At 38.6% G+C, this 21,305-nt stretch overlaps 2 protein-coding genes across 2 annotated transcripts in view; one reads left to right on the top strand and one right to left on the bottom strand.

The window, feature by feature from the left end:
- DNAH3 (dynein axonemal heavy chain 3) overlaps positions 1-21,305 on the top strand; it is a 168,217-nt gene that overhangs the window by 101,895 nt on the left and 45,017 nt on the right. Inside the window, exons 45-47 of the mRNA XM_040635247.1 lie at positions 16,430-16,533; positions 18,698-18,992; positions 20,803-20,982. Of these exons, the coding sequence (XP_040491181.1) occupies positions 16,430-16,533; positions 18,698-18,992; positions 20,803-20,982 (579 nt within the window). The remainder of the gene's footprint in view (positions 1-16,429; positions 16,534-18,697; positions 18,993-20,802; positions 20,983-21,305) is intronic.
- Positions 6,370-7,146, bottom strand: LOC103668888 (40S ribosomal protein S6-like). The gene is given in 2 exon segments (XM_040635246.1): positions 6,370-6,891; positions 6,893-7,146. Coding segments are annotated over 2 exon segments (744 nt in total). The 5' UTR covers positions 7,132-7,146; the 3' UTR covers positions 6,370-6,386.

Consider the following 21,305-nt stretch of genomic DNA (forward strand, 5'->3'; position numbering starts at 1 on the left):
CTTCGTCTTTTACTTGTTCTTTGGTTTAGAAGATTATTTTTTATTGTGCTAAAATATGCATAACATAAAAGTTTACCTTTTTAACCATTTTTAAGTGTACAGTTCAGCAGTGTTATACATTGTTGGGCAATCATAACCACCATTTAATCTCCAGAAATTTTTGCTATCTTCACAAACTAAAACTCCATGTTCTGTGAACACTAACTCCCCATTTCCCTCTCCCTCTCTCCCCCTGGCAACAACTATTCTACTTTCAGTCTCTGTAAATTTGACTACTCTAGGTACCTCATGTAAGTGGAATCATATAGTATCTGTCCTTCCCTGACAAGTTTATTTCACTTAGTAATGTCTTCAGAGTTCACCCACGCTGTAGCATGTCAGAATTCCCTTCCTTTTGAAGGCTGAATAATATTCCATTGTGTGTATATACCACATTTTGTTTCTCTATCCATCTGTCGATGGACACTTGAGTTGCTCTCACCTTTTAGCTATTATGAATAATGCTGCTCTAAGCATGGGTATACAAATATTTGTTTGAGTCTCTTGTTTTCATTTCTTTAAGCTGTATGCTCGAAAATGGAATTTATAGATCATATGATAATGCTGTGTTTAAGTTTGTGAGGAATTGCCACAGTGTTTTCCATAGTGGTTGTACCATTTTACATTCCCACCAGCAATGCACAGGAATTCCAATTTCTCATGTATTGTTTTGTTTTTTTTTCATAATAGCTACACTGAGTGTGAAATGCATTCTTGATTTTTTTTAGAAAAAAATATGAATAGCTTATATAATAAAAAATATATATAATAAAAAATATATATTAAAGATTTTATTTCTTTCCTTGTCTAAGAGAGAGAGAGTACAAGCAGGGGGAGCAGCAGGCAGTGGGAGAGGCAAGGAGCCCAATGCGGGACTTGATTCCAGGACTCTGGGATCATGACCTGAGCCAAAGGCAGCCATTTAACTGACTGAGCCACCCAGGCGTCCCAAAAGATACATATTTTTAAAGAGACAACCACTACTAACATTTTGATAACCATCCTTTTAGACATTTCCCTATGCATATATGTACATATAGATTTATTTTTTCAAACATGGGATTGTTCTGCTCTTGTTTTCTTTATTTTCTAGTTTTTGCTAATATTAACAACATTGTGATGAACAATGTTCTGGTGGCTACCTACTTGCTTAACCCATGATTATTAGGATAATTTCCTAATAAAATTTTAAAGCTTTTGATCACGAAATTTCCCCCATGCCTTAACCAATCCTGAGTATTACCATTTTTTAAACTCTTGGGCAACTTGAAATGTGAAAATGCTATTTCATTTTAACTTTCTTCTCTTTGTAAAAAATATTTTAATAGACTATAATTTTAGAGCAGTTTAGGTTTATAGAAAAAATGAGCATAAAGTACAGAGTTCCTACATGCCCCTTTCTCAAACCACCCCCCCTCCTAGTTTCCCTATTATGAACATCTTGCATTAGTGTGGTACACTTGTTACAATTGATGAACCAATATTGATAAATTATTATTAAAGTCAAGTCCATAGTTTACATTTTCGCTGTGTTGTATACTTTTAAGGGTTTTGACAAGTAATATCATCTCTTCACCATTACAGTATCATAAAGAATAGTTGAACATTGCCCTAGAAAACCCCCAGCTCCACCTATTCATCCCTCCTTCCCCTTAACTCTTGGCAACCATTGATTGTTTCCCTCTCAGTATAGTTTCACCCTTTTCAGGATGTGATATAGTTGGAATCATACAGTGTGTAGTCTTTTCAGATTGTCTTTTTTCACTTAGGCATATGCATGTAAGACATTTTACATCTTTGTGTGCCTTGATAGCTTATTTCTTCTTATCAGTGAATGATATTCTATCGTATAGCTATTTATCCATTCACCTATTAAAGGTCATTTTAGCTTATTCCAATTTGGGGAAATTTAAAATAAAGCAGGTATAAACGTTCATGTAAAGGTTTTTGCATGGATATAAGTTTTCAATTCGTTTGGTAGATACCTAGGAGCATGATTACTGCATCAAAGCCTGTGTTTAACTTTGTAAGAAACTGTCAAATATGTCTTCCAAAGCAGTTACACCATTTTGAATCCCTACCAGCAATGAATGAGAGTTCTTTTTGCTCTCTATCTGCCTCAGCATTTGGTGTAGTCGGTTTTGGATTTTAGCCATTCTAGTAGGTGTGTAGTGGTATCTTGTTTTAATTTGCAATTCCCTAATAACATATGGTGCTGAGCATCTTTTTTAAAAATATTTTTTATTTTAAAGTAGTCCCTTTACCCAATATGGGGCTCAAACTTATAACCCCGAGATCAAGAGTTGCACACTCTACTGATTGAGCCAACCAGGTGCCCTTTGAGCATCTTTTCATATTCTTATTTGCCACCTGTATATCTTCTTTGGGAAGTTGCTGTTCAGATCTTTCACTCATTTTTTAATTAGATTGCTTGTTTTCTTATTGTTGAGTTTTAAGTGTTCTTTGTATATTTTGGATATAAGTCTTTTATCAGATGCATGTTTTACAGATATTTCTCCCACACTCTCATTCTCTTAACAGTATCTTCCATAGAGCATAAGTTTTGAATTTTAATGAAGTCTACTTTATCAATTTTTTTCTTTCATAGGTCATGCTTTTTGTGTTGTATCTAAAAAATCAGCACCAAACCCAAAGTTACCTAGGTTTTTCCCTATGTTATCTTCTAGAAGTATTATAGTTTTGTGTTTTGCATTTAAATCTATCATCCAGGGGTGCCTGGGTGTCTCAGTCAGTTAAGCATCTGCCTTCGGCTTGGGTCATAGTCCCAGGATGATGCAGGGTCCTGGGATCAAATCCTGCATCAGGCTCTATGCTCAGCGGCAAGCCTGCTTCTCCCTCTGCTCTTCCCCCTGTTTGTGCTCTCTCTCTCTCTCTCACTGTCAAATATATAAATAAAATCTTTTAAAAAGTAATACATAAATAAATCTATCATCCATTTCAAATTAATTTTTGTGAAATTTGTAAGATCTGCGTCTAGGTTCTTTTTGATTGCTTGTCTATGGATGTCTGCTTGTTCCAGGGCCAGTTTTTAAAAAGACTATTCTCCACTGAATTGTCTTTGCTCCTTTGTCAAAAATCACTTGACTGTATTTGTGTGTGGGCATATATCTGGATTCTCTAGACTGATCTGTCTATTCTTTTACCAATACCATACTGTCTTAATTACTATAGCTTCATAGTAAGTCTAGAAATTGGATAGTATAAGTCTTCCAACTTTGTTATCCTTCAATATTTTGTTGGCTATTCTAGATATATTACCTTTCCATAGAAACTGCATTTTTTAAAAAAAGATTTTATTTATTTCTTTCTTTATTGGACAGAGAGAGCACAGCAGGGGGAGCAGCAGGCAGAGGGAGAGGGAGAAGCAGGCTCAACCCAAGCAGGGAGCCCGACTGAGGGGCTCAGTCCCAGGACCCCGGGATCATGACCTGAGCCAAAGGCAGATGCTTAACAACTGAGCCACCCAGGCACTCCTCCACAGAAACGTTAAAATCAGTTTGTCAATACCTACAGAATAAGTGGCCAGGATTTTTATCGGGATTGTGTTGAAGCTATAGATCAAGTTGAAAAGAACTAGCATCTGAACAATTTTGAGTCTTCCTATCCATGAGCATGGATTCTGTCTTCATTTACTTAGATCTTTTTTATTTCCTTCACCAGCATTTTGTAGTTTTCCTCATATAGCTCTTATACCTTTTTTATTAGATTTATACCAAGTAGTTCATATTTTTGGTACTAATGTAAATGGTATTATGATTTTAACTTCAAATTCTTATTTTTCGTTTCTGATTATCTAGGAAAGCACTTGACTTTTGTATATTAACCTTATATCCTACAACCTTGCTATAATCACTTACAAGTTCTAGTAGTGTTTGGTTGATTCTTTTGGGATTTCCTGAATGGATAATTATGCCATCAGCAAACACAGTTTTATTTCTTCCTTCCCAATCTTTTATTACCCTTTTTAAAAAATCTTATTGCATAAGCTAGGACTTCCTGTATGATGTTGAATAGGAGTGATGAGAGGGGGCATCCTTATCTAGTTCCTGAACTAGATACTAGGAAGTATCTTGTTCCTGATAACACTAAGTAGGATGTTAGCTGTAGATGTTTAGTGATGTTCTTTATCAAGTTGAGGAAGTTCCCCCTCTATACATAATTTACTGAGAGTTTTTATCATAAATGGGTGTTGGATTTTGTCAGATGCTTTTTCTGAATCTATTGATACGATCATGTGATTTTTTTTCTTCTTTAGCCTGTTTCTGTAATGGATTACATTAATTGATTTTATGCCTTACATACCTGGAATAAATCTTGCTTGGTTGTGGTGTGTAGTTTTTAAAAATATATTGTTGGATTTGATTTGCCAATATTTTGTTAAGGATTTTTGCATCTGTTTTGATGAGAGATATTATCTTTGGTCTTCCTTTTTTGTAGTATCTTGGTTTTGGGAATCAAGGTTATGCTGACCTCATAAAATAAATATGCTTTTATTTTCTGGAGAAGATTGTAGGAAATTGGTATAATTTTTTTCCTTAAATGTTTAGTAGAATTCATCATCTGGGCCTGGTGCTTTCTCTTTCAGAAGATTATTAATGGTTGATTCAATTTTTTAAATAGATATCATTCTATTCAAATTATCTATTTCTCCTTATGTGAGTTTTGGGTAGATCATGTCTTTCAAGGAATTGTTTTATTTCATCTAAGTTATCAAATTTGTGGTCATAGAGTTGTTCCTAATATTCCTTTATTATCCTCCTAATGTCCCAGGTATCAGTCGGGATGTGATGTTCCTCTTTCATTTTTGATATTAGTAATTTGTATCTCCTCTCTCTCTCTCTCTTTTTTTTTTGGTTGGCCTGGCTAGAGGTTTATCAATTTTATTAATCTTTTCAAAGAAATAGCTTTTGGTTCTGTTGATTTTTATCTGTTAATCTTCTGTTTTCAGTTTCCTTTATTTCTGCTCTGATTTTTATTATTTATTTTCTTCTACTTGTTTTGGATTTAATTTGCTCTTCATGTCCTAGTTTCCTAAGATGGAAGCTTAGATTATTGATTTTAGACCTTTCTTCTTTTCTAATATATGCTTTCAATGCTATAAAATTCTCTCTAAGCACGTCTTTCACTGCATCCCACAGATTTTGAAAAGTTGTATTTTCATTTTCATTTACTTCAAATATATTAAAATTTCTCCTGAGACTTTTCTTTGATTCATGTGTTATTTAGAAGTCCGTTGTTTAAAGTATTTGGGTGATCTTCCAGCTATCTTTTTGTTACTGATTCCTAGTTTAATTGCATTGTGGTCTGAAAGTATATACTGCATGATTTCTTTTTTTTATTATAATAATATTTTTTTATTATATTATGTTAGTCACCATACAGTACATCCCTGGTTTTTGATGTAAAGTTCAATGATTCATTAGTTGCATATAACACCCAATGCACCATGCAATACGTGCCCTCCTTACTACCCATCACCAGCCTATCCCATTCCCCCACCCCCTTCCCCTCTGAAGCCCTCAGTTTGTTTCTCAGAGTCCATAGTCTCTCATGCTTCATTCCCCCTTCTGATTACCCCCCCTTTCTTTATCCATTTCTTCCCCTACCGATCTTCCTAGTTCTTATGTTCCATAGATGAGAGAAACCATATGATAGTTGTCTTTCTCTGCTTGACTTATTTCGCTTAGCATTATCTCCTCCAGTGCCATCCATGTTGCAGCAAATGTTGAGAAATCGTTCTTTCTGATAGCTGAATAATATTCCATTGTGTCTATGGACCACATCTTCTTAATCCAGTCATCTGTTGAAGGGCATCTCTGCTCCTTCCATGATTTAGCTATTGTGGACAATGCTGCTATGACCATTGGGGTACATATGGTCCTTCTCTTCACTATGTCTGTATCTTTGACATCCTCTCCAGCAATTGTTGTTTCTTGCCTTGTCTATTTTTGCCATTCTAACTGGCGTAAGGTGGTATCTCAGTGTGGTTTTGATTTGAATTTCCCTGATGGCTAATGATTTTGAACATTTTTTCATGTGTCTGTTAGCCATTTGTATGTCTTCATTGGAAAAGTGTCTGTTCATATCTTCTGCCCATTTTATGATTTGTTTATTTGTTTCTTGTGTATTGAGTTTGAGAAGTTCTTTGTAGATCTTGGATACCAGTCTTTTATCTGTAGTGTCATTTGCAAATATCTTCTCCCATTCCATGGGCTGCCTCTTAGTTTTTTTGACTGTTTCCTTGGCTGTGCAGAAGCTTTTTATCTTGATGGAGTCCCACAAGTTCATTTTATCTTTTATTTCTCTTGCGTCACTCTCAGAAAATCTCATTTTTGACTGGACTCAGACTTAGAGGTAGAAGCTCTCAGAGAGGACAGCCTCCGTCTCTTGGCAATCTGTTCCTGGTGTTTTTCTTTGGCCTCCTTCATTCTCTTGGCCAAAAGTTTAGCATATTCTGCAGCCTCTTCCTTATTTTTCTTAGTGTGCTGTTTCCTCAAAGCAATACGCTGACGTTTGTGTTGGAGGACACACGGAGTAACAAGATGCTGAATCTTGGACGCTTTGTTTCTAGGTTTCTTACCTTCTTTGTTTAGGGGCTTTCTCACAACATACTGGCGGACATCATCTTCTTTAGAGAGATTGAAAAGCTTGCGGATTCTGCTGGCTCTTTTGGGCCCCAGGCGACGAGGCACAGTAGTATCAGTGAGTCCAGGAATATCCTCCCCTTTTTTTACAATGACCAAGTTGAGAACACTGAGATTGGCATCCACAATGCAACCCCGGACAGATTTGCATTTTCTCTCTCCAGTCCTCCTTGGCCTATAGCAGGAGGCCCTTACTCAGCAGCAGGCGGACACGGCCATGGGTCAAGACACCCTGCTTCATGGGGAAGCCTTGTTTGTCATCTCCACCACTGATTCGAACCACATAACCCTTCCATTCTTCACCCAGAGCATCAGCAGCAACTTCTGTGGCCATACGCTTCTCGTAAAAGGTACAAAGTTTGCGTTCATCATCCACTTCAATGAGTTTCTGGCAGCCAGTAGCTGGGAAGGAGATGTTCAGCTTCATCCTGAAGCAGCCTACTGCCTCCGAGGCGCCACGAAAAAGAGCTCTTTTTTTTTTTAAGACTTTATTTATTTGAGAGAAAGAGCACGCGTAAGGGAGAGAAAGCAAGATCACAAGCAGGGGGAGGGGTAGAGGGAGAAGCAGAAGCAGGGAGCCAGATGCAGGACTTGATCCCAGTACCCTGGGATCATGACCTGAGCCAAAGGCAGATGCTTAACCGACTGAGCCACCCAGGTGCCCTACTGCATGATTTCTACTCTTTAAATTTTTTAAGGTGTGTTTTATGGCCCAGAATGTGATATCTCTTGGAGAATGTTCCATGTGATCTTGAGAAAAATGTATTCTGGTCCAGTTGATGGTGATGCTGCTGTTCATTCTAACTATATCCTCACTCATTTTCTGCCTGCTATCTGTCAATTACAGATAGAGGGGGGATGAAGTCTCCAACTGTAATATTGGATTTTTCTATTATTTTTGCCATCCTACCAGTTTTGCCTCATGTATTTTGGTGTTCTGTTCACATTTGTAGTATGAAAATGGTCTCTAATTTTAATTTCTCTTTTTAACTATAAGTGAGATTGAATTTTATATATATAGCAGCTGTTTGTTTTTCCTATGTTCTGATTGATTTGTTTGTGTTCTTTTTTTAATGCTCTGTTGTAGGGTTTTGTTTTGTTTTTTAACAGACTTTAGATGTAGGTTTCCTTTTGTTTATTTTCCCTGGATTGTGATGAGTCCTTTCTGTCATCGTCATTGAGGGAAAGCTTTATTGTCTGGCTTCCATATATATCATCTCTTTTCTTATTTTTGTGTTTTTGCCCTTTTAAGATAGATTATTTTTTTCATCTTAATATGTCACCCACAACTTCAGTTATGCTTTTACTGCCTTGAATGATTTTAGTTCTGCTGTTGTTATCTTTTGTTTCCTTGTTATCCTTTCTTAGTGTAATGACTAAGAGCAAGTCACATTGCCAGGGTTCGAATCCTGCCTCCAGTACTTAACTAGTCAGCCTGAAGGAAGTTGCCTATCCCCTCTCAGTTTCCTCAATTATAAAATGGGGACAATAATAATAGTATGCAGTCATGGTGTTCTTGTAAGAATTAAATGAGTTCATGAGGTGCATGGATGACTTAGTTGGTTAGGCTTCTGACTCTTGATTTCAGCTCAGTCATGATCTTAGAGTTAGGACTGAGCCCCACATCAGGCTCCACACTCAGCATGGAGTCTGTTTGAGGTCCTCTCCCTCTCTCCCTCCCCCATTCATGCTCTCTCTCTCTCTCTCTCAAATAAATAAATAAATAAATAAAATTTTAAAAATTAAGTGACTTAACACATATAAACACATTTAGAATAAAAGCATGGCGTATAGAAAGTGTTAAATATTAGTGATTTTTACTGCTGTCTTCTCATCATTGTCATCACCGTTCTCATCTCTATTAGCTCATCCATCTTCCTTTTTTAATCTCATCTTGCATTTTTATCATAGCCTCCTTATGGCTTTTTTTTTCCTGTTTAATTTTTTTAAATGGTGTCTTTTTGTACTCTATTTAGGATTCCAAACAGTTTCCTGAAATTTGGTTTTGAGTCTTACATTAAGCAAGGTTCAGAGGTATACTCTTAAGATATAATCTCCATATTGTATTCCTTTACGTTGCAGTATTTTTTTTCACGGTTATTTTCTGCTTTCCTCATCCTTCCAGATCAATCTGTTCATGCTTTGTGTCAGTAAGGATGGTACAGGAAGTGCCCTTGCCCCCATTCTTGGCCCACTTTGTGACAACATATTTCCTTTCCTTCTGCAGCTAGAGGGCTAGTGATTTAAACAGCTCCCACTCAGTTTCTAGGTAACTTTGCCCTGTAACACCTCCTATCTACTGTGATGGCCTTGCCTCCCCACTCCACATCCTACTCAACTGATACAGCATAAGAAAAACCATAATTTCCACATGTACTGCAAATTGGCTGCTTCGTACCTTCTTTTGCAGCAATTACTTTACTTAAAAGCAAGTTTGGTTCTGAAAGGGCCATTCATAAGACTACAATGACACCTTGCAACTGATCAGTGCAAATTTGTCCACAAATTTACTTTTTCAACATGGTAAACATACATCTCTCTTTCTGCTATTTTTCCAAATTCTCACTGCTTTTGGACATGATCAGGGTAAATAATATTCATATAACACTTTTTTTTTTTTAAGATTTATTCATTTATTTTAGGGAGAGAAAGAGAGCGAGCATGCATGAGCACAGGGGTGAGGGGGTAGAGAGGGAGAGAGAATCTTAAGCAGACTCCCCTCTGAATGCAGAGACCAACACAACAGGGCTCCATTTCATGACCCGGAGCCAAAACCAAAAGTCAGATGCTTAACCAACTGCGCCACCCAGGCGCCCCCATATAACACTTTTAAAATAAACCCAGATGCTGTAAACTCTGCTCTTGAGTGAGGAACAATAGGATGGCCAACATCCAGTGACCACATGATCAACTAATGCCATCTGTTGGAGGCAGCCTTTTCTATTTGTTTCATCTGTGAACGTTCTAGAAAAGGGAAGTTCCTCAACAGAGGGGCATCTGTGGCTCTTTATTTTGGAAGACCGTATCTCACTGAATCTAAAGTGGTCTGCCTGACTCCTCCTTACTCATTATGAACTGGGACCCTGCTGCCCCTTACAGCTATAGACAGAAGTCTAGTGAGGAGGAAATGAGACAGTCCTCCGAGATTAATACCTGCAGGGCAATGGAACAGCTACCCAATTTTCTGTGTGGGATATAACTTGAGTCTGTGCCTCCTGGTGGCCTCTTTTGCCTTTCCTCGTGCAGTCTTTTGCGGTAAGATTTCCCATTCCAGCTGTAAATTCTGCTGGGATTTTTTTTTTTCCAGTGACATCATTCCACTTCTTTCTCTTGTGCCTTAATAAGTATTTTAGTTTGAAATTTCAAAGCTCCTAGACAGAACCCATTTGAATCAAAAGACATGTTTTAAGTACAAGTATGCTTTTTTTATATATAGCAACTTTATTGAGGTATAATTTACATACCATAAAATTATCCCATGTAAGTGTACAAATGAGTGGTTTTTAGTAAATTTGCATAGTTGTGCAACTGTCACCATAATCCAATTTCAGAACATTTTCATCACCCTGATAAGATCCTTCAGGCCCATTTGCAATTAATCCCTGTTCCCTTTTTTAGCCCCAGGCAACCACTCATCTGCTCTCTGTATATTTGCCTTTTTCAGGTATTTCATATATATGAAATCATGGAGTATGTGACCTCTCGTGTCTGGCTCTGAGTACACTTTCTTATTACCACCATAGAAAGCTTAAAATGCCTTTCTAGTCTTTCCTCAAGGACCCAGGGTTGAAATTCTCATGGTAAGAGCTCCAGGGAGGCCTCCCCTGACCTTACGGGACATTGTATTCTGGGCTTTTCATGCTCGGGAGCTGTGGGATAAGTGGAGTTCTGAGACAAATGCTGGAGGAACTACACTGGGGAGCATATATTAAGGAAAGCAAATAGGCCTTTGGGGATTTTCTCAAGGTTGGGTTCCCATCATCTGACGTGGATCCTTGTTTGTCAACCCAGAGACTTATTTGTCCAGAAAGTGCTAAATTTCACTTTATTTGCCCGTTCACCATGTGCCCCTTGAAAACTCACTTCATTGTTGAAAAGTTTACCTTATTCTCTCAAGGGTCAGAGAGGAGCACAGGGTGAAGTAGGGGGTGGTCAGAGGTAATAGAATTACCTTGTGGCTGGACCAGAGTTTGGGTTAAAATCACAGTGCAGAGTGAACAGGAGTCTTTGCTCTGGTAAGAACCAGAGACCTAGAGCTAAAAATCTTCTCAGTGCCTATCTGTGTGCTCAGAGCTATGCTATATGTTTGACACGTGTATCTCATTTACCCTCTACAGCGATTTTCTGAACTTGACATAAAATCAGGGCATTTTACAGGTGTACAAATGGTAACCTTAGCCAAGGTCACATAGCTAGTAAATCTACTTTTACTCAGTTGAACCTTTTCTGTTTGACCTTAATGTTCCTGTATTAAGCCACAAATTAGCTCTAGCTAATCCTATCAGCCAAGGAAGGGAGACAAATACTTTTCTGATTCATGCGTTTAGTGTTTCCTTTTTTTATTGTACAAAAAAATCAATTCCATTAAGTAAAAATGACCAAAAAGTATCTCTTTGTTCATAACACCCTGTCGCAAGTATTTCAGTTTTTAAACAATTTTCTCTGTCTTGTCCCCCTGATTTCAGCTCTCTACCTAGTTACCATAATGACATATATTCTATTTTTATTCTATTTTCATCTGTCGTTCTTTTTTTTCTTTTAAGATCTTTCTTATTTGAGAGAGGGAGAGAGCACTAGCCGGGAAGAGGGGGCACAAAGGGAGAGGGAGAAGCAGACTCCGCTCTGTGCAAGGAGCCCAAAGTGGGGCTCCACCTCAGGACCCTGAGAGCATGACCTGAGCTGAAGGCAGATGCTTAACTGACTGAGCCACCCAAGCACCCCAATCTGTCATTGTTTCTTAAAAGCATTTTTTATGTTAATACTTAGTTTTTGCAAAATAATCCATTCATCTCATAAGACATAATTTTGACTGGTCTCCTAATGTGAGGCATGTAAATTATTTCCAAATTTTTGCTATCACAGATGGTGCTGCATACTCATGTATAGAGATTATTTTCATTGTGAATTATTTCCTTATGATAAATTCCCAGAAGTGGGATTTCTGACTTAGACTACAGAACATTTTTGTAGCTCTGTAAGCATAATGCCAGATTGCTTTCTAAAAGCGTTATGCCAGATTAACTTCTAGGTAAAGCTGCAGAGTGATGTAGGATAACAGAGCTCCCTCCTTTAATACCTAATGAAATGAACAAAAACAACAATGACACAGTTAAGCCTAAGAATTTCCCAGCAATAGCTAGAGAAAATGATTGATTAAAACATCCTGATTCTATAAACATTGAAAAGTGGTAGGCAAGAAGAGAAACACAAGATCCAGCATGCTGCATCTCCCAACCCAGAACCCACCACCCCACCGTCCTCCTAAGAGAGATGTTGAGGAAAGGTGGCGAGCTGACAAAATACTGAGAGTTCTCACTGGTCATCACCACTGTGGAGAAAAGCGGATTACAGTGGCGCTTGCAGATGCGAACAATGTCTGAGAGAAACCCTTGGGCATGAAGCCCCTGCATGCTTCTGTAGGACCTTAGTACAGGTGGGAGAAACTACCAGGGTTTATATCTTCCAGAGCTCTGTGCTGCATCAGGGTTGTGAGATGAATCCTACAGAAGTGTGGGGCATGTCGCTAGCTGGGTTGAGAATGAAACCATAGTTTCATTCAGGAAAGTTGGCCAAATTGTAGAAAGAGAGTGTAGAACCCAGGTTTCCTAGCAAGGGCAATTGAGTATTTCCTTTTACCCAATCCCTGTTAACCTCATGCTACCAAAAAGAAAGCCACACACCAATTCTTGAATTGTGGTTGGGGAAGTAGGGGAGATAAACTGGCTTCAGATAATGTTGGAAAAGATGTCAAGAAGAACTTTCCTGATTGTATCAGAACAAGAATGGTATGGAAACTACGAACATGAGAGAGAGAGAGAGAGAGAGGGAAGGCAGACAGACAGAATGAATGAATCTAAAAGAAAACCTTACTGGGGAACATGTGTGTCACGGTCAGTTAAGCATCTGACTCTTGGTGTCAGCTCAGGTCATGATCTCAAGGTCCTGGGATCAAGCCCTGTATTGGGCTCCATGCTCAGCGCAGTCTGCTTAAGATTCTTTTTCCCTCTCCTTCTGCCCTTCCCCCTCCCTGTGTGTGCACACGCTCTCTCTCTTGCTCTCTCTCTCTCTCTGTCTTTAAAACAAATCTTTAAAAATAAAAATTAAAAGAAGAGGGGTTGCTGAGTGGCTCAGTCAGTTAAGCATCTGCCTTCCACTTGGGTCATGACCCTGGGGTCCTGGGATTGAGCCTCGTGTCAGGCTCCCTGTTTGGCAGGGAGTCTGCTTCTCTCCCTCTGCCCCTCCTCCCAGTTTGTACATGCTCTCTCTCTCCTCTCTCTCAAATAAATGCAATCTTAAAAAATTTTTTTTAAATTAAAAAAGAAAAAATTACCTAAGAAACAGAAAACATTTCTGTTGAACTTAGTAATAACATTAATTTTTTAAAAAGTTTTTTAAGTTTAAAAGTTTTTAAAAAGATGAGCAATGTGGTACCGGCAAAAGGATAGATATAGAGCTCAGTGGAATAGAATTAAGAGTTCAGAAATAAGCCCCTCATATTTACGGTAACTTGATTTTTGACAAAGGTACCAAGATAGTTACATGGGAAAAGAATACTCTTTCAACAACTGATGCTGGGACAACTGAATATTTACATATGGAGACAAACCATAAGAGACTCTTAACTATAGGAAACAAACAAGCCTGCTGGAGGGGAGGGGGGTGAGGAGATGGGGTAACTGGATGATGGGCATTCAGAAGGGCCATAATGTAATGAGCTCTGGGTGTTATATATAACTAATGAATCACTGAACTCCACCTCTGAAACTAGTAATATGCTATATGTTAATTGAATTTAAATAAAATAAAAATAAATTTAAAATAAAATAAAAACCAAAGAAACAAATTGACAGTGAAACAATGCCATAATGATCTAATAAATACATTAGGAATAGCAAGGAATATAGTGTAGACATCTTATAAATGGCTTAGAGGGAAGGGTTGAGAGAACTACACTTACAATAGAAGAAAAACCAAATACATTAAAGTAATTATCAATAATATGATTGATATGGAGGCCAAACAATGCTAATTCCTTAAGTAGGTAACCCAGTAAATAGTATAGACAATATATACAAAGATATAAATGAGAAATTGTTCCTAAAATGAAAAACTGCTTTAACAAATTATAAGCATGCTATATTTTAAGAAAAACTGATACAGAATAATTGACCAAAAGACATAGTCTGAATAAATTACTAGGCTTATATATAAAAGAGATTGCATCATACATCTAGATAAGGAAAAAAACCCAGTGAAGGGAGAAGATCTGATGGATCTCATACTTTCACACAGCAGCTTGGTACACAGGGAAACATAAGAGAACAGTCAGAAGTCTGAGGGAAGGAACATATGAGATGAGAATATTACTCTCAGCCAAGTCACTGTTCAAAAACAAAATCAGCTGACAGATATTACCAAACTTGCAAGAACTGAGAGAATGAAGCACCTATAAGTCCCTTCTTGGGGAAAAAAGAAATCAGCCAACTAACTGATCAATCAAAATAAAGAACTGTTGAAAATGATCTGTGTTAGAAGTCATGAATTTCAGCATTGAGTGTATTGAAATATAGACCTCAGACTAAGGAATGGGAGAATTATGGTTATCCTCAACAACAAGGGCATCAGAGGAGGGGAGATGGGAGGAAGAGTCACCTCATAGCTTATAAAAGGATCAATGAAATTGGTCTCATGTTGAGTCATGTGAATTTACAAATGAAATATAATGTCAGGATTTGCTTCAAAATTCTCCAGACAAAGAAAAAAGAAAGGAAAGGGAGGGGAGTGGGAGAGGAAGGGGGAGAGGGAAAGGGAGAGGGAGGCAAGTGAATATGGTGGTGATTGGTGGTAGGGACATGGATGAGACAAGAACAGTGAAATGCTGATAATTATTGAAGCCAGATAATGGGTACATGGTAGTTTATTATACTGTTCTCCTTACTTTCATGTATTTAAATTAATTTTTTGCATGATAAAAAGTTAAAATGCAATCATAAAGTTGGACTAAATGATTTTTAAAAGCATAATAACTTTAAGCCCATAATCACTTAAAATTATTTTTTAATTAAGAAGCATCATGGGGCTACTGGCTGGCTTAATCAGTAGAGCATTCAACCTTTTTTTCTTTTTTAAGATTTTATTTATTTATTTGACGGAGAGAGACAGTGAGAGAGGGAGCACAAGCAGGGAATGGGAGAGGGAGAAGCAGGCTTCCCGCCGAGCAGGGAGCCTAATGAGGAGCTCGATCCCATGGGATCATGACCTGAGCCAAAGGCAGACGCTTAATGACTGAGCCACCTAAGTGCCCCAAGCATGCAACTCTTGATCTTGGGGTCATGAGTTCAAGCCCCACGTTGGGTGCAGAGTGTTTTGTTTTGTTTTGTTTTGTTTTGTTTTGTTTTGTTTTGTTTGAGAGAGTGTGCATGCACATGCAAGTGGGGTGGAGGGGCAGAGGGAGAGAGAGAATTCTAAGCAGGCTCCACACCTAGCATGGAGCCCAATGAGGGTTTCAGTCTCACGACCCTGAAATCATGACCTGGGCCAAAATCAAGAGTCAGACGCCTAACCCACTGAGCCTCCCAGGGGTCCCTGGGGATCATTTTTCTTAAAAAAAATGTTAGTGCCTGTTGGTGATGGTTAAAAGTTGAATAAAGATTTTTTTTTTAAAAAAAGCATCTTGCTTAGAGAGTAGATCTTATCACAAGAAAAAGCATTTTGTAACTTTATGTGGAGACAAATATTAACTAGAATTATTGTGGGGATCATTTCACAGTATATACAAATATCAAATCATTACGTTGTACACCTGAAACTATTATATGTCAATCATACCTCAATTTTTTTTAAAAAACATCTTTTAAGAGCTAATATCTCTTGTAGTAAATCATGATTTATCTGAAATTCAGCAGGTCCTTCAGTTTTACTTCAGTTTTTACTCTCCTTTTCTTCTACTAGGGTTAAATGTAATGAAACTTAACATCTTTATTTTAAAATAGTATAATATATATATCATATATAATAATTTTGATATGTGATATGTAAGTATATATGTGTACATTAATAGAATATATACCATATATTAATGCATAATAGTGTAGTATGTAACAGTATAATATATAATATCACATGGTCCTATCCTTATCAAATCCTTTCTTTCATCCCTCCTTCCATGTTCAATGTGTTTGTGTGCCTAGGAAGAAAGCCAGAAGGATTGCCATCAAAAGTTATTTCTGGATGTGAGATTTGATTTATTGCCTTCTTATTGTTCTTTTCAATACTTCCTGTTTTACATTATTAAAATAATTATTTGTATAATTAGTACCTGTCATTTTTTTATACAAATGATAAAGTCATTACTCTTTAAAAGCTGTATTCAATTAACATTATTGTGTAAGTTTCACCACAGCTCTGCCAATACTGGTAGTTACACATTGTCGGATGCCTCTAGCTGAAGTGGTTAAATATCTTAAGTATGAAATGTAATGACCTGTCTGTGTCTTTGAATCTAGGAAGCATCTATGATTTTTATTTTCTCAAGCAAGGTGGTGGACATTGGTACACATGGACAGAATATATCACCAAAGAGGAGGAACATATCCCAGCTAATGCAAAGGTAAGACAGATATTTGCCATGGAGCTTTGGTTTCTAAAATTACCTAAAATTTCTCCAAGGTGGAGGAATTGACGTCAGTTCTGTATTAGCATTTTTAAGAACTTTCTTAAGAAAAAGTTTCAAACATGAGCTGGATCAGCCTTCAAAAGCATGGACTTTAGAATTAGAGAGATGCAGATTCCTTCCTCGGCCTTCACACTCTCTGCCTCAGTTTACTCAACTACACAGTAGCAGAAAAAATACTTAAAGGGTGTTTGCGAGAGTTGAAGGCACTATACATGAACACATGGCACATATGTGCCAGATCCAGGTTGGTTGCTATTTTGATTATTAGCATTGTCATGTGGTCAGTGATCAATGCCAGGTGGTCTTACCTCTCAGACATCTCAGCCAAAAAGGATCATTTTCTTCATACTTGCCAGAGGAAGATTTCCTTGATGAGAATTCTTAGAAAAACAGGTCTGATGAATGGGTTTTCTGGTTAGTCGATGATTCAGCTACAACTCCTGCTCATTTCCTTCTGGAAAATTTGCCCCTGTTTGTAGTATCTGTGGACATACTTTATCTTTCTGGGGGTGACTGCAGATCATTCAGGCCCCAAATGGAGTGGTGGACAGTGGATGGAAAAGTGGGAATATTGACAATCAAGTCAGACAGCTGGCAGGACCCTAGCTGCTCCTGAAGATGGTATGATAAGCAGAGGTGGATGTGCGCTGAATTCAGGACACACTCTGAGGGCTGAGCATTGTGCAGAAGCCCCAAGCACAGAGGTCCAAAAGTTTAATTCTCTTTAAAGAGCTTAGTCACCTGAACTTCAGGGGTTTGAAGTCATGTTGAATTCATGCAAATAAGAGAGTCCAATGCAGAGAAGATTTTAAGTTCTGCTGAAAATTTTCTCCTTGTCAAACAGGTGTTCTAGTCTCTGAAAATAAAAATCTCTGAAACCCAACTTGCTTTAAATTCCATCTTGGTAGCAAAATAAGCATCTTTTGCCTGGCCCTGCATTCAGCACCACTTACCAGCTACATGGTTTTGGACAAGTGAGCCAGTAATTCTCTAGTCTCAGAGGGTTACTGGGAAAACTGCAGAGGATAATATAGGCAAAACTTCCATAGCTCAGCACCTATTAATTCTCTTCCTCTACATTTCAATTCCTGCCCTGTCTGTTCTTTTTCCTTTGAGCAAATTATTTATCAAAAGAAGCCCAGCCTTTTCCTACTAGTACACACAGGGCTGCCATGTGGCACAGACACAGTTGGCACCATTGGCATTATGGTCTAGCTTTGCTTTAGAGGCACCGTTTACATAAATCAGCCTAGACATATAAGGAGATGTCAGCATATGATATACATCTTCCATTCCCTTCTTCTGTTCCCATGGAGGAACCAAATGTGGCCAAATGGTTGATGACAGGGTTTAGGCTCAGAGAAGCCAAGGTAAGGTAAGGTAAGGTATTCTACTCAAAGTAATAGGGATTCCAGGAACCCAAGACCAAGCCCTTAGAATCCATCTGGGGTCTGAATAACAGGAAGGGTATCATAATCCCCATATTGGAAAAAAAAGGTTAAATGGGGGTGGGTCCTAGAACCAAGGAGCTAAGTGTTGGAAAAAGTAGATCAGGAATAAGTGCAGGGAATGGAAGCTGAGGGTTACACCCCACCCTCCAAAGCCAGGCAATAAGATGACATATGGAAAGTGGACCTTGTCTGGGGCAAGGCAGACAAATTGGTTCAGAGCAATGATCTCAGAGGGCAACAGCTATAGACTGGTCCTTAGTGTAATTGGTGTCTATACCATATGTCAGTGGGTAAGACTTTGGAATCAGACAAGCTGAAATTCAAGTTCCTGCATTTCCACTTACTTGCTGTGTTAATTGGGCAAATTGCAAAGAACTATGGACCTCAGTTTCCTCATCTACAAAACAGAGCCAATAATGCCCATCTTGACATGTATGATCTCATTTAATCCTCAGAACAGCTCAGTGACCTGGGTGCCATTATTATCTTGTCTCACAGATGAAGAAACCGGGGCCCCTGGGGAGGTTAAATACTCACTCAAAGTCATAAAGATAGTAAGGATGAACCTGAATGGATAGTAAGTCTGAATGTCAAGACCCAGCCTCCCTAGGCCAATAACAAGACTATCCCATGTCTTTGTGGTACAGGTCTCAGAACTCATCATCTCCACAGTGGAGACAGCAAGGCAGTCCTTCTTCTTGAAAACCTACGTGGACCATGAAATTCCAGTGCTGTTCGTGGGGCCCACAGGCACTGGCAAATCAGCCATTACCAACAATTTCCTTCTCCATCTTCCCAAAAACACCTACCTGCCCAACTTCATCAATTTCTCTGCCCGAACCTCAGCCAATCAGACTCAAGATATCATCATGTCCAAGCTGGATCGGCGGCGGAAGGGCCTGTTTGGGCCTCCAATAGGGAAGAAAGCAGTGGTATTTGTGGGTAAGGCATTAGCCTGAATCTGAACACAATCAACTTGTATGCTGCAGCAAACCAGAATCCCCCACTGTACTGTCCTTTTACTCTAAGAGATAACGTATTTCTGGTTAATATAATTTAGTATTCCTTCCCTCCCCTTTTCTTCCCCATCCTTCTTCCCTTCCTTTCTTCCTCCCACCTTCTTTCCCTCCCCTCTTCCTTCCCTTCCTCTCATCTTTAATTTTGTTTTTCCATTCCTTTCTTCCTTTCATTACCATGTATTTGTTGATCACGGACTATATGTCAGATTTTCAGTAAGTAAGATGTAGTCCAGGTCTTTTTGCCTCAGTTAGGCTCCCAGTTTCTCCTGAGATTAAGATGAGCCTTTGGATCAGGGAAGGTTACCTTGTAGTGAGAATTAGTTCCAGAAGGGTGTTTACCCTCTTGCATCTCCAAAAACAACACTCATTTTGTGATAAATCCCTTGTTCCATTTTGTGTCAGATAAACGTTATTGGTAAATGAAGAAACCTAATAATTGCTAAATAAGTATTTGTGAAATAAGCACATTGAGATTCCCCAGGATTTTACCTGTTTATAAAGCACTTCCTCATTTATTTCATTTGAGCCTGACATCCCTGTGAGGTTATTAACCATCATTATCATTTTACTAGTCTGCTAATTGAGGGAATTGAGGGTCCAGAAGGTTAAATTCTCTGTCAAATATTAAGCAAATTCTGGAGCCATGACCCAAACTCAGGGTTTTTTTGTGACAAATACATTTTATTTTCCACTATCTTACTGCTAACTCATAGGGTCGTCATTTAGTAAAAGTAATGCCCTACTGTTCTGGGTTATCTCGTGTCCTGTCCTTAAAATTCATGCATTGATAGTGAATATTACGTGTACTTATACCCTTGCCCACTAACAGCAGCTTCTTAAAGGCAGAGATCCAATTTTATTTTGTTTTCCCTTTCTTTTCTTCCCTTTCCTCTTTCCTCCAAACTGTTCTCCCTTCCTATTTCTTATGGTATATTCAGAAACAATTTAAGCTTTGTAGCCAAACAGATCTAGGTTCAAATCTCACTTCATAACCCTAGGCATATTGTGATTTAACTTCCATGACCCTAGTTCTTCACCTCTAACATAAAGGTAATACTATCTTCCTTATAAAGTCGTTATTTTGATTAGATGAGATAATATGTATAAAACTCCTGAAATGTTATCTGACACAAACTGGGCATTCAGCCAGTGTTCGTTAGAGAAAAATTAAGAGAGCTTCCATTTTATTGAGTGTCTTCTATGTGCAGTGACTGGGTCACAATATGCTATTGGGGAAAATCAATCCTTGCCCTTGAAAAAGTCACTATCCTTGCCATTTTGATTTTAGTCCACAAAAACCCTAGCTCAAAAGTTTTCTCCCATCGGGGTTTAGTTGTTAGCTGGTGATCGAATTATATACCCTGTTGGCTGGGAGTATGACTGTCTTCCTCATCATCATATCCTCAGAAATTAACAAAATATCTAGCACATAGTAGAGAATCAATATATTATGGTTGATGGAATGGGAAAAAAATTAAATGCCTGTTTCTTGATGTCAATCCATGCATCCTTAAAGTCACAATGGGCAGAGATCTCAATGAGGCAGGAGAACCCAGAACCCAGGAAATCCTCTTCCTATGTGGCCAGAATGTCCACTGGCTAAGCCCTGCCTAGAGTGGGAATGGGACAAGCAGGCACAGACTCCCTCATAAAAGAAATAGTTATCTATTGCCTCCTATGTGAGCAAGGGATCCCAAAGACTTACAATATGCGGCCATGCCCTCTTTCCCCAGATGACCTCAACATGCCAGCCAAAGAGGTGTATGGGGCCCAGCCCCCCATTGAGCTCTTGAGGCAATGGATTGACCATGGTTACTGGTTTGACAAGAAGGACACAAACAGGCTGGACATCGTGGATGTGCTGCTTGTGGCAGCCATGGGCCCCCCTGGGGGAGGAAGGAATGACATTACTGGTACGTGAAAGAAAAAGTTGATTCCTCTTCATCATCCAGCAAAGCCAGACCACCTTCATGGATGGAGAGTTGGTACAGGGCATTCTGTCCTGATGGAAGGTGGAGAAAAGTATATTTAGGCTATAGCTGGAAGGGTTTAGGCTAGCTCCAGGGAGTGGAATTTGAAGACTTAGTGTTGGAAGTTGTGTTAAATGGACTTGAAGATGAAAAGAGAATGTGAAAGTCTTTGGCTAGGCCCTGGAGGAACTCTCCATATGAAAAGGAGAGTTCAATGTGGCCAGCATGTGTTCCAGGAGAGAGGCTAGATCAGAGGTTCTCAAGCA

Source organism: Ursus maritimus, unplaced genomic scaffold, assembly GCF_017311325.1.
Source record: "Ursus maritimus isolate PB19 unplaced genomic scaffold, ASM1731132v1 scaffold_2, whole genome shotgun sequence".
Classification (NCBI taxonomy): Eukaryota; Metazoa; Chordata; class Mammalia; order Carnivora; family Ursidae; genus Ursus; species Ursus maritimus.